Source organism: Brassica napus, chromosome C2, assembly GCF_020379485.1.
Source record: "Brassica napus cultivar Da-Ae chromosome C2, Da-Ae, whole genome shotgun sequence".
Classification (NCBI taxonomy): domain Eukaryota; kingdom Viridiplantae; phylum Streptophyta; class Magnoliopsida; order Brassicales; family Brassicaceae; genus Brassica; species Brassica napus.
The window spans coordinates 48,902,616-48,914,617 of NC_063445.1; the positions used below are offsets into that span (position 1 = coordinate 48,902,616).

General features: G+C 38.1%; 3 protein-coding genes across 3 annotated transcripts; all 3 read right to left on the bottom strand.

Moving 5' to 3' along the window:
- Nucleotides 1-6,776: 6,776 nt before the first annotated feature.
- Nucleotides 6,777-8,257, bottom strand: BNAC02G35000D (uncharacterized protein At5g01610). The gene is made up of 3 exons (XM_013819670.3): nucleotides 8,014-8,257; nucleotides 7,414-7,468; nucleotides 6,777-7,327 (listed from the first exon to the last, which is right to left on the bottom strand). Exons 1-3 carry the CDS (start codon nucleotides 8,113-8,115, stop codon nucleotides 6,945-6,947), a joined length of 540 nt encoding a protein of 179 aa, XP_013675124.1. The 5' UTR covers nucleotides 8,116-8,257; the 3' UTR covers nucleotides 6,777-6,944.
- Nucleotides 8,258-9,737: 1,480 nt separating this feature from the next.
- BNAC02G35020D lies at nucleotides 9,738-10,721 on the bottom strand. The gene is made up of 4 exons (XM_013822034.3): nucleotides 10,494-10,721; nucleotides 10,320-10,409; nucleotides 10,147-10,243; nucleotides 9,738-10,025 (listed from the first exon to the last, which is right to left on the bottom strand). Exons 1-4 carry the CDS (start codon nucleotides 10,690-10,692, stop codon nucleotides 9,977-9,979), a joined length of 435 nt encoding a protein of 144 aa, XP_013677488.1. The 5' UTR covers nucleotides 10,693-10,721; the 3' UTR covers nucleotides 9,738-9,976.
- A 165-nt stretch (nucleotides 10,722-10,886) lies between these two features.
- On the bottom strand, nucleotides 10,887-11,606 carry BNAC02G35030D (nodulin-related protein 1). The gene has a single exon (XM_013822033.3). It carries the CDS (start codon nucleotides 11,604-11,606, stop codon nucleotides 11,088-11,090), a length of 519 nt encoding a protein of 172 aa, XP_013677487.1. The 3' UTR covers nucleotides 10,887-11,087.
- Nucleotides 11,607-12,002: the final 396 nt, after the last annotated feature.

Genomic DNA, 12,002 nt, shown 5'->3' on the forward strand with positions numbered 1-12,002 from the left:
ACGAGGTGCCTACGTACCTCTTTCGAGGATCAAGCCATCTCGTAGTTCTATTTTATGCCGTGAGCGTTTTTACTCGGCGATTGTCGCCGTGCTAACCGCCTTGATCGTGGTGACCGCGGCCGGGTCAGCGTTCTCTTCTGGATGTTCCGGTTGAGTTGTAGTGTCGGCTTCGGACTCGTGTTGAGTTTCGACACCCGAAGCGTTTGCGTCAGCAGACGATGTTAAATCGTCTATTCTTGAAACGTTTTTGGCCGAAGATTTATCTATCTTCGTGCGCTTGCGATTTGCCGTTGCAGAGGTAGTCATCTGCCTTAACTTGTGCTCCGCGAGGAAGCATAGTCGCGACTATTTCTGACATCCCCAGATAGTTGCGACTCCGTTTGGGGTCGGGAATTTGACACCCAGGTGGTACGTTGATGGAACGGCTTGCATGGCGTTGAGCCATGGGGTTCCAATGATCACATTGTAGATGGCAGGATGATCGACCACCGTGAATTCGATGATTTTCGTGATCTCCTTGGCCATGACTGGCAGCTGGATTGACCCGAGGGTCATCGATACTTCGCCTGATGGAGTTACTTCTCCCAGTTTGATGCTCATCCGATTGAGAGTGTCGCGGAAGATTACATTGACCGTGCTTCCCGTGTCAATGAGTACTCTGCCGACTTCCAGATCTTGTATGACGAGATCTATGACGAGCGGATCGCAGTGAGGTTGATCGATCCCGCCGGCTTCCTCCTTCGTGAAGGTGATTGAGCAATTCTGATCATCTCGGGTAGGAGACCATGTATGCCAGTCCTCGGGACTGGTGGAACTCGCAGAAGGTGTTTTCATCATATCCTTGATTGCGAGTCCACGTATTACCCGTGGTTCGGCCCTGGTCCGAGCTGATCACATAATTATGCGCTCCTTGGAGATCTTCCCCCTCGTGATGGACATACTTGTCGGTACGAGGGTTCTTCTTCTTCGTTTTTGGATCTACATCTTTCGAGGATGGTCTCGCCGATTTATGTTTTTGCGATAAGACTTTCGTTTCTTCGTCGATCAGGATGTAGTCCGTCGCCTTGTGGAGGGCATCCTGGATCGTCCGCGGTTTGTCGAGGGCTATCCATTTTCTGAATTTCGACTTGTACCCGAGCGCCTTTCTGAGAGCATCAATGGCCACCTTGTCGCTTATCCCGCTGACCCTGGACATTACCAACTTGAATCGGCTGAAGAACTCGCAGAGGGGTTCATCTTCCCTCTGGGACAGACTCCAGAGATCGACATCGGAAGTTTCTCTATCTATGAACATAGAGTATTGCTTGAGAAATTTCGATGCGAGCTGTCGGAAACTTCCGATAGAGTTTCGCTTAAGGCGTGCGAACCATTCGAGGGCTGCCCTTTCCAGATTCACGACGAACAGGTGGCAGTAGCCGGCGTCTTTTTCGCCGTCCTTCAGCCTCGCTCTTCCCATCGTGATGTGGAAAGCCTGAAGGTGCGCCTTCGGATCGGTCGTACCATCATACCTCGGTACTTTGAGTTTTCCCGGATCGGATACCCTCATATCTGAGATGCGAGTGGTGAAGGTGGTCTTCCGAGCCCCTTCCAGCAGCCTGTCGATCTCGGGTGCAGCGCTCGTAGCGTGATGGATTTGGGATTTCACGGCTCTTACTTCTGCCGCAGTCTTCGTGATATAGTCGCGAAGATCGCGGATATCCGACGTCTCACCAGCAGATTTCCGAGCCTGTCGGCGTTTACTGCGAGTGAGCTCGGTTTGCTTTTCAGCCAGCTCTTCTTGTTCGTTCCAATAGAGGATTTCCTCCTCTTCTGTCATTGATTTGTCGAACGGAGAGCTTTCCCGAGCGAATCGGCTTCTGGTCCTCCTTGGATGTCTATCGACGTCCTCATCAGTATCGTTGGAGACATCGCTAGGATCCAGGTCGACGTGCTCGACTCCGTTGTCCTCCAAAGCCTTCGCGGGAGGCGGAGGACTTTCAGGGTTTCCCTTTTCGATGGGAGATTTCTCGCTAGGGTTTTGACCCGAAGGTCGTTCCTGCACGGCTCCAGGCCTGTGGAGTGGGGTTTCGAAGTCGAGTCTTTTCCCGCGGACTTTAGTGGTTCCGCGGGGGCGGATTGCTCGAGTCCTTGCCGTTAAAGTTTCAACTTGTTTGGTCAAGGTGCTCACGAGCTTATCATGTTCTTCCGACCTTTTTTCGTAGGTGGCGAACATCTTTTTAAACTCCTCGAGCGCCGCAGCGTTGGCTGGTGCGTTGGCCGCGGATACGTCCGCTGCGGGAGTGTGGAGGTCAGTGCCACTGCTTCCGTTAAGAGGAGTCTGCACGTTATCTGCGTTGTCAGTTGACATGTCTGGTTGAGCGTGATGTGGTTGAGAGTTAGATTGATCCGTACCCCCCTCCTTCTAGCGCCAAACTGTGGGAACCGAAATTCGCACTGTCGATTTCCGTTTAAATAAGAAAACTAAGAAAACCCTAATTTCCCAGAGGTCCCAGATATCTGCTAATACCACACGCCAAACAATAAGAACACAAGAATAACAATGATAAAGTATAAGAAATCGAAAAGAGAGCAAAGTAGATCTTATTCCGAATTCGCGTTTGGGCTTTACAACAAGGTAGGAGCCTGGGCTATGAGAGCTGTCGGCCAGATTCCTAGTTCTAAAACCCTAAGACGGCAATAACCTAGTTGAGTCGCAGCTCGAATAACAAAAACGGAAATATGCCTAATTGCTCTAAGTGCTAAGTTTGCTCTGAGAAAAGTCTTCTCCATGCTTCTCGCCTAGGACTCCTTATATACTGGCTCCTAGGTCGGTTTGCGCTTTTCCTCTTCTGCCCTTAAGCCGTCATAGCGTAAAAATAGAGATATTCTATTTTTTCCGATCTTCGTAATTATCTTCAAAATTTCATATTTATCCGCGGAAACTTGACATTTATCATTCCTTGCGAACCAAGCGTAAACCGTCATGCGGCTTACGGACTGCTGGTCAAGAAATCATAAGTTGGGCCTCGAGTCATCTCTTAGGTCCCTTTGGGCCGTCTTCTGACTTGAAGCGTTTATTGTGGCTTCTTTCGATAAAGAACGAACTTTCCGCGGTTTTTACCGTAAAGTTTGATCGATGACTTAGAATGGCGGGAAACATGAAATGGGTTCGCTACGGTCTTCGGGAGATAGCATCGAAGGGTAGACGAGAATGCATGGACTAATTATCGTATCGATGTTTTGGAAGAGCTCGGTCGCTACGTAGCGACCGGACAGCGTGCATGTGCGGTAGTAGCGTAATGACCGAGCTTGGTTCATCCGTGTTCCGATCGTCATACTCGGACCTATCCGTAACCGGTCTGGGTATGCTTCTGATGGCTTATTCTTGATCTAAATAGAATTCGAACGAAGCTTTATCTCGGGAACATACGTTGTGACGTTCTCTTGATCGAGCATGATTTGTTGCGAAAAGACATACTTGTATTTTGCGGGGATTTGGACGTTAACTTCGTCGCAACCGTTTTCGACCCCAACAGAAACACTTCTCTTTTGAACAACAACCAGAATAATTTCTTTCAGTAGCTTCCTATGATCTTTCTCTCTGTACTGAAGCAGATCTACCTCCACTCTCACGGTCTTCAGTTAGAACCGGTACGCGGACGCAGAACCGTATAGAGACGTAGAAGCGAGATTTTTAGAAAAATTAGGATTCTGGTACGTGTTGAAAACGAATATTCATATATATATATATATATATATATATTAAAATATAAGAAAATTTATAAGATGGTGTTATTCAATCATGTATTTTAATAGATTTTAAATCTAAATACAATGCACTCTTATTCAAATGATGATTATAAATTCTATTTTAAAATCTAGTGTTATTCAATGAATGACTTAGATCCAATTTTTAAAATTTAGTGTTATTTAAATTTTAAGGATTTTAAAATTCTTTGTATTTTAGATGGATTTCAAATAATATCTTATAGAGTCTCATGAATAAATGATTGAACTCAAAATCCAATGTATACTGCAAAAACTTTAAAATCTGTAAACTTTAAACTATCTTAAATTTTTAAAATTTGATAGATTACAAAACACTAATAATTGAATTTAAATCACTTATTGACTAACTCCCCCTAAAATTTATGAATAAAGATTATATGATTCGAATTCAAAATAAAGCATCAATTTATTTACAATAACTTTAAATGATTCCATATTAAAATTGTGAAAGTACGAATAAATTAAATTTATAAAATTATTATTTACTATTTCATAAATAATTGACAATTATTTGAACATATATATGCTATATCTCTAATAAAAAACTCAGTAAATAAAGATAATTTATAACATTAGTTTTAATATTTGTATATTTCTACTCTCCCTATTTCAATACTATTAAATTTTAGATTTTATATAAAAACATAAAACATGATTTTATATTTATATTTATATTTATTTATGACATTATTTTTTAAGCGGAATTGTGATTCCAAAACGGAACGTAAGCTTCCAACATATTTTTAAATAGAGATTCCATAAAATTTCACAAGATTCCGATTCCGAATCAGGAAAAGCGGATGTCTGATGAAGCTTTTGTGTAACCTAGCCTACAAATACCCTTGTATATGGCCAGTATAATCCTAATCATAATATTAGCCAAAACAAGATCGGAATATTAGCCAAAACAAGACTAAAACCTAGGGCTGGGAAAATTAAATTGAATCTGAAAACCTGAACCGATCCGGATCCGAAATAAATATCGAATAAATCTTGTTTTATGGTATTTTGGGTTATGGGTATTATCCGGACTGAACCCGGCCTAAATGGATATCTGATAGAACCCAAAACATTCAAAATTCTTAAAAAAAACTTGTACCAAACATGGCTCAGTTCTTAATATGTATCCAAAATACACTAAGATATTATCGAACATCTAAAATAATTATCTATTATATGAAGATTGATGGTTGAAGGTGGCGGTTGAAGCATACAGTTTTTCGATTTTGTTTTCATTGAATAATGTTTTTTCATTTCATGGAACTTGGTTTTAGTTTTATGCTTTCATTTATTTAGTTTTCTTCAATTAATAACTATGTTTACCTTTTGTTTGATTTTGAATGATTACATTTGATGTCCATTTCTTATTTTTGAATCGATTTTACTTATGTTTTTGTTACAAAATATGTACAAATCAGGTACTTTACAACCAAAGAACCGATTTTACTTATGTTTTGGCTACAAAATAGGTACAAATCACGTACTTTTAAACCGAAGAACCGATTGTAATATTGGAATATTGGCTAAAACAAGACTCAAACCTAGGGCTGGGAAAATTAAACTGAATCCGAAAACCTGAACCGATCCGGATCTGACATAAATATCGAATAAATCTTGTTTTATGGTATTTTGGGTTATGGGTATTATCCGGACTAAACCCGACCTAAATGGATATCCGATAGAACCCGAAACATTCAAAATTCCTAAAAAAACTTGTACCAAACATGTCTCGGTTCTTAATATGTATCCAAAATACACTAAGATATTATTGAACATCTAAAATAATTATCTATTATATGAAGATTGATGGTTGAAGGTGGCGGTTGAAGCTTACAGTTTTTCGATTTTGTTTTCATTGAATAATGTTTTTTCATTTCATGAAACTTGGTTTTAATTTTATGCTTTCATTTATTTAGTTTTCTTCAATTAATAACTATGTTTACCTTTTGTTTGATTTTAAATGATTACATTTGATGTTCATTTCTTATTTTTGAATCGATTTTACTTATGTTTTGGTTACAAAATAGGTACAAATCAGGTACTTTACAACCGAAAAACCGATTTTACTTATGTTTTGGCTACAAAATAGGTACAAATCATGTACTTTTAAACCGAGAACCGATTGTAATATTGGAATATTGGCTAAAACAAGACTCAAACCTAGGGCTGGGAAAATTAAACTGAATCTGAAAACCTGAACCGATCCGGATCCGACATAAATATCGAATAAATCTTGTTTTATGGTATTTTGGGTTATGGGTATTATCTGGACTGAACCCGACCTAAATGGATATCCAATAGAACCCGAAACATTCAAAATTCCTAAAAAAAACTTGTACCAAACATGTCTCAGTTCTTAATATGTATTCAAAATGCACTAAGATATTATTGAACATCTAAAATAATTATCTATTATATGAAGATTTATGGTTGAAGGTGGCGGTTGAAGCTTACAGTTTTTCGATTTTGTTTTCATTGATTAATGTTTTTTTCATTTCATGGAACTTGGTTTTAGTTTTATGGTTTCATTTATTTAGTTTTCTTCAATTAATAACTATGTTTACCTTTTGTTTGATTTTTAATGATTACATTTGATGTTCATTTCTTATTTTTGAATCGATTTTACTTATGTTTTGGCTACAAAATAGGTACAAATCATGTACTTTTAAACCGAAGAACCGATTGGGATCTGAATCCGAAAGTACATCGGATTTTACCGGTTCTTTGAAGCTTTACTAACCATGACCTGAACCCGAACCGGTCTCGAACCAAACTTTCATATAACCCGAATGAAGCTGATTTTGATAAACCCAAAAAATCAACACCCAATTAGACAAAACCGAAATCCGATTGGAACCCCGAATGCCCATGCCTACTCAAACCATATAACATTCATAGCGCAACTTAAAATGTGACCTAAAATTTCATAGTACTATATAACTTCTGAGTTTTAAACAATAAGCCAACAAAAATATAACAATAACCGTTGGTTACTTTCAATGTCACTATTTTGAAAAAGATTTTTGATTTCTTGCATAATGTAAGAAACATGAGCGCCATGGAAACACAAACACATTTGACCATAATGAGAGTTATATATATACCTCTTTCCAATATGCAAATAAACCCAAATAACCAATATGAAATTCATAAATCAAATATGATAATAACCCATCTTAAGACTCTCCAACGACTTTGATAGCATCATGTGGCGTATCATAAACATTCTTGGATCGAGACTTCTTAACACCGGCAGTGAACCATAGCTTGTCTGATTTCGAGCTCTCGACTGAGATTGTCGTGACTTTGACCCAAACCAACACTTTGGTCTTCATTCCTTCAACACCCATCAGTTTGCCTCTAAGCAATATCCCTTTCACGCGTGTAGCGTACCTTATGGCTGATCCATCTTTGAATGTGACTTCGCAGGGTGTAGAGAAGAAGACCGTAAGTTTGTTCTTTGTCTCGTCGAATTCGTAGCAGATTATGTTCTGTGGGAAGAGTCCTGGTGGTAAGTTGTATTCTTTGAGAAGATCTGGTAAGCTTTTGAGTGGTTTCCCTGTTTTAAAAGAGGAACATCAGGTTAGGAATTGTCGGAATCTTCCTAGATTGTTTATCAATGAGACTAATAAAAATGGTGTTTACCTTTAAGCTTGTTAAAAACCCATTTGGCTTTCTCTTCAACGGTACTAGAGAAAGTCTGGAAAAGAAAAAAGAAACATCAACATTATGTTTCTTTTTTGAGGCAATGGTACAAGAGAACAATGTTCAAACTGACCGAGTACTGAATCAATTATAAACATTATGTTTCCAATTTGTAGCAATGAACAACACAAACAAGTGCAGAATAAACCATATATCAAAAATAAATAGCCAAACCTATAAAGACAGACATAGAAGGTAACCTATAGATCATGTTACTTGAATAGTCATAGAATTGACATCAACTCAATGTAGGGCTCTTAGCTTAGGTCAAAAGCAATAACATGAACACATCATTGCTAAAAGAATTCATCTTTTCTAGTAAACAGTTAATCAGATCTTCCTAGATCTATGATTCTTCCAGAGTTTTGTAACATCCACTACACAAGATTTTGAACAATAGAATCCCTTTTTTAACCAAACGCAAAACCTTAAACCCAAATGCGATCAAACCCATCAGTTTCACACAGGAATTACATGCAAACACCCAGAGAAAAATAAAGAAGCAAGAAAAAAATCAAGATTCATCACAGGAGCACTCACAGTGAGGTCAGTGGTGATGTTAGAGAGCTCTTCCTTAGCTTTCTTCGAGATCCATGAACCTCCCACTTTGAAACTCGTCACTTTCGTTAACGCTTTCTCCATTTTCTTCTCCTCTAGATTCTCTCAGAGAGTAAAGACAGCTTTTAAAAGTGTGACAGAACAGAGTGAAAACGGCGACTCACATGTTTCCATTTGGCCAATTGTTCGAAAGATATACCGAACGACGGCGTTTCCTATCTACTTTTCCAGTTTAATTAATTACCGCTATATTTGGCTTAATTTTCAAACTACGAAAACTTTTAAGATATTTTATTAAATAAACGAGGAAGAAGACTCGCTAACCGTCTAATTTGAATTTGCAAACTAAAGTTTCCCCTTTCTGAAAATTAATTAGTTCAAAATCTAATTTAGAATTTATAAATTGTTACTTTTTTTTTTTGTAGAAAATGCAAGAATAGTTTTAAAGCGAATAAAATGATTGGATGATGAGAAGATGCGGTGGGACCCAATAATAAAACCATATTACAGCAGAGAGGCTAACAATAATTTTAGCTCAGCACTAGTGCAATTATTCTACAAACATCTAGCTCAGCCAGAGGGGTTACAAATCATTTCAAAAACCAACTTCATGTTCGTACCGGCGACTTCATCTCAATCCGAATACCGGTTTAGTTGTGATTCACTTTGGTTTATTCACTGAAACTAAAATAACCATCCAATAAATCCATGTTATATAAGCTGTGTGATAAAATAGTTATTTTTGGGTTCACCAGCCAATAAGATTTCATTATTTCAAATTCGATATCTTTTAAAAAAGGAAACAAAATATTATCAAGTTATATTATGTTTTTAAAATAAAAAAGTAAAAAAAAAATAGCAGTTACAGAAAAAAGAATTAAAAAAAATCTTTTTAACGTCGTCAGCGAAACATGAACCCTAAATCATAATCCCTAAACCTTTGGGTAAATCTAAACCATTGGGTAAATTTTAAATCCTTGGGTAAACTTTGAACCCTCGGGTAAACCCCAAACCCTTGAATAAATCTTAAACTCTAAATAAAAACAATAAACCCTAAAACTCTAAACCCTAAATCCTAAAGCCTAAACCCTTGAGTGTTTTAGTGTTTAGTGATTTTGATTTAGAGTTTAAGATTTATCCTACAGTTTAGGGTTTACCCAAGGGTTTAGGGTTTATGATTTAGGGTTTAAGGATTAGGATTTAGGATTTAATGTTTTGTTGAAGACGTTAAAAATATTTTTTTTTTGTAATTACTACTATTTTTTAGTTATTTTTTTTTTACTTTTTAATTTTAAAAAAATAATATAATTTGACAATATTTTTTGTTTACAAGATATCGAATATGAAATAACACAATAGGAGGCGGGTGAACTTAGAGTTCGGTGAACCCAAGAATAAGTCGTGATAAAAACATCCATTTCGTTATCTTTGAAACAGATTGTACGGAGTTACTTAAGATGATAGAGTACAACACGAAGTTGCTGGAGAAAGGAAGCTACTTTATGAAGAGACATGTGTTGATGGATCGTTCGAACTCAGGTGAGGAGTTTCGATAATTTTAGAATCATGATGAATCTACTTAGAGAACCAATCAAGAACATTCAGATAGAGGCCTTTCATGTCTTCAAGCTGTTTGTGGCCAACGAGAAGAAACCAGAGGACATTGTGGCGGTTGATGCTGATAAAGAAGATGAAGGCTCTGAAGCTGATAGATAAATCAGTGGTTGTGAATGATATTGCTTCACTTTCTCTCGTGGATATCAAAATGATTTGATTGATCTACATTAGCATAGATTCTCTCATTCTCTAATTCAACATACATAAATGTGATTTTGAAAATGTGATTTTGAAAATGTTATTCAAGACCAGTTTTCTTCTTCAACATTGTGATGAATTGCTCCTTCTCTTCATCTGTCATTCCATTGGTTGAACAGTCTCCTACTCCCTACTCTGCTCCTCTTAGACAATACTTGTCTTGAATAGCTTTTTCATTCCTGAAGGATTAAGAAAAAAAGACACAACACCAATGTCACATGTCCACAATCTTGGCTCTGTACCACTTAGAAGACCAAATGGGCATGCATGAAGGAACCAAATGATGAGATTTTTACTTACTTTTCTTTGTTTAGTTTGGAGTTCTCGAGTAGCTTCTTGAGTATTGGAGATTCTTTGAACCTTGAATCATTTTCAGCGTAGAACTTCTGGTTTTTAGCTGCAATTAACAAGCATTTTTCTTGAAGCAGGCAGACAAAACATAAAGAATTCAAGAATTTGAAAGAGTATAGTACCATTGAAACGGTCAAGGAACTCGAGCTTTGGTAATTCCGGACCGGGAATTGATTCTATTCCGGGACTTCCGGACATTAAGCCTGCTTCAGCTGACCATGATCCGAGAATACACAAATTATGATGATGATACATATATTATATTGAATGAGATGAAAATTGAATAGTGTAGTTACCGGGGCAAGGAGAGAGGAGAAGGGTGAGTGAGGCAGCGAGAGGAAAGGTGGACTTGCAGAGAATATGGTGAAAAGGCGATGGTGATGAGGAGGAGGAAGAGGAGCATAGAGCCATGGAGATACGAGGATGATGAACTGCTCTTGTTTCATGGAGAGTTAAGCTTGGTCGAGTGAAAGTAGGAATTTTTGTTTGCATCATTGCCTCTAGATTTTTTTTTTTTTGTAGAGGATGGTAAATGACTTCTTAGGAGGAGATAAGATGAGAAATCCTCAAGATTTTTTAAAAAATGATAATAAAAAGCTTTTTTCAGAAATATATATTCCTTTTATATGATAATAAAAAAAAATCTCACTTGTTTTCAAGATTCTAAGGCTTCTCAACTGAAGGAAAAGTGCAATTAACTCGAGCTTTATTTGAAAATTATGTCCATTGCACGTAACTTCTTCATGTGTAGAGAAGAACATGAATTGATCAACATTTTTTAGAAAATAAAAGGGAAATAAAACAGTATTTTACATCAGCAAGTTCCAACACCATACACAGATCCAACGGATTGATAAAAAAAAACACTGATCTACTAATTAAAACATTAATCACTTCATGAAACCTTGAGCCATCTTAGCATAGTCTCCAAACCCATGGCTACCACTTCCCGATTTCTCATCCCCTTTCTTACCCGCCGGTTCTCCAGCACCTCCACCGTGACCACCACCGCCGTGGCTGCCACCACTGGAGGAGTGAGAGTGTGAAGTTTCATACTTGTGGAGATAATTTTCAGCCTTTTCGAGGTACTGACCCACACCCCTTTTTTCATCAAACTTGCCGTACCTACCGGCGGCGTCGAGAATATCAGCGGTGGCTCCGGCGACTTTAGCTTTGTCTAGCTTGGCAGTCTCATTGCGAGCAGCGGCTTGAGCAGCTTCGGCTACAATCTTAGCACTAGCCATGAGCTCAGCGTTGGTAGCTGGCCTATGTCCGCTATGAGTTGTTGGACCGGCATGACCGGGTTTGTTTTTGTTGTGGTTCGTCTCCGGTTTTGAACTTTCCGGTTTTGAACTTTCCGGTTTCTTGTCGGAGAACTTCTTTTTTAGTTGATCGGAGAGGAAATCCATGTTTCTTGTTTGTCTTTGTCAATCTTGAATGTCGAAATGTACAATAACAAGATATTTATTGGACGTCAGGAATTTTTTTTTTTCCTTTGTCCACTATTCTACTCTGCCTTTATTCTTTATTAATTATTATCCACTACTTCTTTTCTTGCACCACATATTTTCTTGAAAACATTCAATAGGTAAGGATTAGTTGGTTGAAGATTTGATGGGTGGCACGGGAAAATAGAACCGGTGGCCACGATAGTGGCTATCCAGCTCTGACCATTGACTTTGTCGGTAGAGTAAAGTAAACTTTGAAATAACAGAAGGCTTTCAATGGGTTTCAGGTGGGCTCAAAGCCCAACTGTTGATATATGTCCGAGCCTAACTTTAGTTGAGTAACATTAAAAGATGTCG

What these genes read in the sequence shown, in the direction of transcription:
- BNAC02G35000D (XM_013819670.3), bottom strand. Translation starts at nt 8,115, where the DNA reads ATGGAGAAAGCGTTAACGAAAGTGACGAGTTTCAAAGTGGGAGGTTCA. An exon ending in ACATCACCACTGACCTCACT is followed by an intron (nt 7,469 to 8,013) that starts GTGAGTGCTCCT and finishes TTTCTTTTCCAG; the next exon opens with ACTTTCTCTAGTACCGTTGA. An exon ending in GGTTTTTAACAAGCTTAAAG is followed by an intron (nt 7,328 to 7,413) that starts GTAAACACCATT and finishes CTTTTAAAACAG; the next exon opens with GGAAACCACTCAAAAGCTTA.
- BNAC02G35030D (XM_013822033.3), bottom strand. Translation starts at nt 11,606, where the DNA reads ATGGATTTCCTCTCCGATCAACTAAAAAAGAAGTTCTCCGACAAGAAA.
- BNAC02G35020D (XM_013822034.3), bottom strand. Translation starts at nt 10,692, where the DNA reads ATGATGCAAACAAAAATTCCTACTTTCACTCGACCAAGCTTAACTCTC. An exon ending in TCTCCTCTCTCCTTGCCCCG is followed by an intron (nt 10,410 to 10,493) that starts GTAACTACACTA and finishes GATCATGGTCAG; the next exon opens with CTGAAGCAGGCTTAATGTCC. An exon ending in TCCAAACTAAACAAAGAAAA is followed by an intron (nt 10,026 to 10,146) that starts GTAAGTAAAAAT and finishes TTAATCCTTCAG; the next exon opens with GAATGAAAAAGCTATTCAAG.